This window comes from Austrofundulus limnaeus, unplaced genomic scaffold (assembly GCF_001266775.1).
Source record: "Austrofundulus limnaeus strain Quisiro unplaced genomic scaffold, Austrofundulus_limnaeus-1.0 Scaffold458, whole genome shotgun sequence".
Lineage (NCBI taxonomy): Eukaryota > Metazoa > Chordata > Actinopteri > Cyprinodontiformes > Rivulidae > Austrofundulus > Austrofundulus limnaeus.
Genome location: NW_013952860.1, coordinates 285,186 through 290,249, shown reverse-complemented (window position 1 = coordinate 290,249; position 5,064 = coordinate 285,186). Strand labels below are relative to the sequence as shown.

General features: G+C 37.6%; 2 protein-coding genes across 2 annotated transcripts in view; one reads left to right on the top strand and one right to left on the bottom strand.

The window, feature by feature from the left end:
* The window catches only part of ppp1r13l (protein phosphatase 1, regulatory subunit 13 like), a 25,470-nt gene extending 23,049 nt beyond the window's left edge, over nt 1-2,421 (bottom strand). Inside the window, exon 1 of the mRNA XM_014025147.1 lies at nt 2,184-2,421. The gene's annotated coding sequence lies outside the window, so the exon portion shown is untranslated. The remainder of the gene's footprint in view (nt 1-2,183) is intronic.
* Nucleotides 2,422-3,070: 649 nt separating this feature from the next.
* On the top strand, nt 3,071-4,895 carry opa3 (outer mitochondrial membrane lipid metabolism regulator OPA3). The gene is made up of 2 exons (XM_014025149.1): nt 3,071-3,256; nt 4,030-4,895. The coding sequence occupies exons 1-2, from the start codon at nt 3,115-3,117 to the stop codon at nt 4,356-4,358; spliced, it is 471 nt and encodes a 156-aa protein (XP_013880603.1). The 5' UTR covers nt 3,071-3,114; the 3' UTR covers nt 4,359-4,895.
* The last annotated feature ends 169 nt before the right edge of the window (nt 4,896-5,064 follow it).

Here is a 5,064-nt window from a genome sequence, read left to right as displayed (position 1 = left end):
AAATGATACATTAATAAGGCTTTTATTCATTATATTTTGACAAAATGCAATTTTTGTTAACATTTTAGTCAAAACACTATATTTTCCCACTTCTCCATATACCACTTTTGGACTTGATCCTTGTTTCAATGTGACGGCTCACAAATGTTTATTAAAGTTCAACCTTTATTGTTAGATTTTATTACATGAAAAATACATATTGGCTCAAAATATAAAACCAAAACAAAACGAAAGATGTTTATCAGCTGCTCTGGTTTCTAAAAAATCACATCTGTCATCATGACGATCCAAATTTACCCTTAGCAAAGTACTATATACAAGTATCCATTAAATATACTGATTTTAAGCTAAAAATAGTTTACTTTTTATGTACTTAACTGAGATCTACTTAACCAAGTTTATCTTACCATACTTAGCTTGTACTAAAAGTGTTATGGATTAATTATGTATATCTGTTCTACCTTGACACCGTCCAATTACCATATCTTATTATAACCAGTTTTCRGCTGTTAATCTGTKTTGGCCCAGACAACAGGACTCCAGCGAGGGATTGACCTCTCTTGTTTGATAAGAAACTCTTTGAGCTGAGAGCCCTGCGATTGGCCGGGCAGTACATTMGTCGATCTGTGATTGGTTGTAAACTGTCACATGGTGTTAACATAACGTTATATTACTGGCTGTTTCTGCTGAGGAAAGCAGCCACAAGCCGACAGATTTTCCTGATTGAGTTCCGTTTGTTTGTCGCTCAGAATTAAATTATTGACGAACGTACACGCAGACTTTCTGTGCATTTATTTCCAACGTGTTTCTGCATTCTTGGTAAACTTGCCACGACAGTTAATTGGCGTTGTCGGCAGGATCCTGGACTACAAGTTTAAGTATACTTAGTTTATACTAATGTTTAAACCTTTGTCCAAGATAAACCTTAGTAATACACTGAAAATATATTTTCACACAGACTGGTTTATTTGTAGTATATGTGAAGATATACAGAAGATTACTTCCAGTAACAACTCTGCAACAACTCGCCTCTTGAGATCCATACTGCAGAGTCTGTTCAGTCTTTTAAATCTGCCTTAAAAACTCACTTTTTTACACTTAAGTTCAGTTTGAACGACCACAGGAATTTATTTGTGTCTTTTTATTTGTTTTTGGCTTCTTATTAGTTTTATTGTATCGGTCTGTGAAGCAATTTGGTCAACACTGTTGTTTTTAAATGTGCTGTATAAATAAAGTGATGATGATGATGATGATGATGATGATGATGATGATGATGATGATGATGATACTTTCATAAACTTATTGTGGTACAATTTAGTAGAAGTAGACTTGTTAGTAAACTGCTAGTACACTTACATCAGTGCACATGGTAAATAAAATTACACTTAGGGAAATACATACTTATACTTAATGGCATGTACTTGAAGTATACTCCTTTTTGGTAAGTTTATAAACTTAAAAAGACATTATAACAGTATACTTAAAGTATACTTTTTAAAAACAACCAAAAAATCCCAGTTTAGTACAAACAAGTATTAAATCAGTATACTTTCTAGGACACTGCAAGTATATTGTGCCTAGTATACTTGATAAACTTATACACAAGTATACTTATTAAAATAAACTTCGAGTATGCTACTTTTTGCTAAGCTTTAAAATAATCACTAGTTGTACGTTTTTGTGACTTAATTGTTGCTAGAAATAATTTAAAAAATGCCATAAATTGACAAAATATGTACAGTATATAAAGTTTTATTTTAACACTTCCAATCTGTGCCTGCGTTTTTATGTTGTGAGTCAAACTCTGCACGGTTTAGAGAATGACTAAAACATTTAAATCACAATTATCCAACATAAAACTGACAGAAATAAAGCGGTGAGTTTTTTTTTTTCAGCTGAATGTTTCTGTGGTTGGAAACAAGAGGTCTGCCAGCCGCTGCTGGTGAAATCTGACATTTTTATTTATTTATTTTTAGAACAGCTAAGCTCCACCTCAGTGAGCCAGAAAAACACAAAGAAATCCACAGAAACGAAGAGAAAACTTCACAAAACTCCACAAAGTTAAACTAATAATCTCCCAAATAAAAGCGTTCAGATTCTTATTCGACGGTTCTTTCTGCGCAAAGTGCGCAGTTTCTCCTGCGTAACGTGGGAAAGTTAAAAACAAGTAAAAGCATTCTCACCTCAGAAACTTTCAGCTCTTTTGTTCCAGACTCGAGGATTAAAGCCRAGCTGGGTTCAGAGCCCGATCCTGGTCCTGATCCTGGTCTTGATCCTGGTCTCGATCCTGGTCTTCCTGGAAACGCGCAGTTCTGTCTCTTCCTCCCAGACATCCAGTCATCGTCCTGACTGCAGCTTTTTCTGGATCAGAGTCCAACCCACCCCTGGCTGCTGAAACCCGAACCAGGTGTGCCTGCAGCAGCTGGCCCAGGTGGGCCGAACCGAGCTGCACGRGCTTTTATTGTGAAAGGGGCGTTATTCACCTGGAACAGAAACCTGTAATTATCAACTTTCTGCTGGCGAGTCAGCTTGAAAACGCACAGAGGACGCATGAAAATATTATTTTATATATTTTAGTCTTTTTGACTTATGAGATTTTAAACGTAAAAGGAAGTAAACAAATGTAGAAATATGCAGAAAGCTGAATGCTGCTAAAATATAAGCAAAAACTAGCTTGATAAAGTTTTTATCAGCATATTACAAGCTAGAATTAAGAAAACAAGCTAAAAGAAGMAAAAAGATTGTAAAAGCTACACGTAGCTGAAAGCTAGCTTAGAGCTATTTGTACTAAAAATTATTAAAGACATAGTTAAAAGCTAAATGTATCATAATAGTAGTCACATGAGCTAAAAGTAGCAAAAAGCTAGGTAAAATTGAACGTAAATGTTTGGGGTAAATTAATTGTTTGATACATTTCCTTTAAACAATATCTGTATACCTATTTTTAGCACTTTAAAATACAAACTTGTGTTATAAAATCAGACAAACATGGCAATAAAAAAAGTTTATTCTGGTTGGGAGAAGTGGGCGGGTTTACGGGTCACCGTCAATCATAAACGTCATCGCGTAACCTCTACTGACCCCGCCCCACTCTGGCGAAGCATTTCCGCCAAGATGGTTGTCGGTGCCTTCCCTATCGCCAAGCTCCTCTACCTCGGCGTGAGGCAGCTGAGCAAGCCTCTGGCGAACCGGATMAAAGCTGGAGCCCGGAGGAGCGACTTCTTCAGGAGCTACGTCTGCCTGCCGCCGGCGCAGCGTGAGTATCAGGCTAACGGCGGCTAAAAAAGACAAGAGTTCACCTCACTGGAGTTTTCACTGATGATATCCGTAACAGCCAATCACGCTGAGCCTCACTGTGTTTCTTAGCCAATCGTTTTTCTGAACTCTTCCATTCGACCAATAGCAATCGGGTAAGCTAAAAGAGGGCGGGACTTTTCTGTCATTGAACAGACTTTGCTGTGAGGGCATGACATTACATTAGCTTAACAAACCGCTTTTATTTAAAGATTTCTATTGTTTAAATCGACAAATAATGTTTATCTAAATTGATATATAGTGCTCTATATTGAAGACATTATATATTTTGAGGATTAATCAAGCAAGGCGCCCCACTAACCTGAGAAAACCTGTTTCAAACAAGCAATCATAACCAGTTTTCATGTTTATACTTCTTTTACACAAATATGCTGCTTTAAGACCAACCTTAGATTATTATTATTATACGTAGTAATAGAGTATATAATTTGTTAATGATCACCTGCAATACTAGCATAATCCATATACCCCAATATCCATAATGTGCAACAATGACATATATATAAACTCCTGCAGATGTGCCTAAAACATCCTGGAAGTCTTAACTAATAATGCTAATTAAAAAAAATCAGTTGTAATACTTATTTTATTTACTTACTTACTTATTTTATTTATAAGTCAAAACATTTATCACCATCTATTTACCACTTTCCAGCTACTCTGATGCATCTGAGCGTGACTAACGCCCTAACGTGTCCTCGTTCCTCCTTGCAGTTTATCACTGGATCGAGATGAGGACGAAGATGCGGATCATGGGCTTCAAGGGCGCCACCATCAAGCCACTGAACGAGGAGGCGGCGGCGGAGCTGGGAGCAGAGCTGCTCGGAGAGACCATCATCTTCCTCGTCGGCGGCGGGTGCATACTGCTGGAGTACAGCAGGCAGGCGGCCAACTCTCGCCGCAAGGAGGAGGAGCTAAACGAGACCCTGGCGGACCTACGGACTCAAGTAGCTGAGCTGTCGCTAACGACAGAGACTCTGGACGCTCGGCTGAGGGAGGTCAACAGGCTGCTGCTGTCACTACCTGCTCCCAGCACAAAGTGACTCGTTTAGTGCAGCGCTACATATCGTGTGTGTGAAGAAGTATTAAAGTACACCAGAATGATGCTGGTGTGTGCACAGCCTGGTTTACCTCCCCGCGCGCGCACACACACACACACACACACACACCGCCCACTGCTGTAGAGCCCAGAGGAGGAGGTTGATCTCTGGCTCTATATCTGCTCATGTTTGGAGCAGCCAGTTTAAAATGGGATCACTATGATATTCATAGTGAATACTATGGTTGACCTTGAAAGTTTGTTGTAAAGTACATAAAATGTACAAAACACTGACCTTAATGTTATTGTATTTTATTGCAATTTGAGTTTATTACTTCGTCTTTTCAGTTCAGGGATTCTGTTAAAACACATTTAGAAAATGCTTGTTTTCAGGTTTGTTGTTTTATGATTCAAATGACTGATGGTTATTAATTTTACAGGTTTCATAAAAATCAACTAGATCGATGCTTTGTTTCTTTTTTCCCCCACAGTTTTCTGTACATCTCATCTGTTGGAAAAAAATGGTGAGAATTAAAACAAACAGTCGTGTCGTCTATGATGATGTTTATTATTGCCTCTTTGACGTTTTAAAGAAACAATTTTAAAGAAACTCAACCATTAGAAAGAAAAATTAAAGATGGTACATCAAAAAACAACTATTTATTATTAAAGTACAAATATATTTTGAAATGTAGATATGGGATAAATAT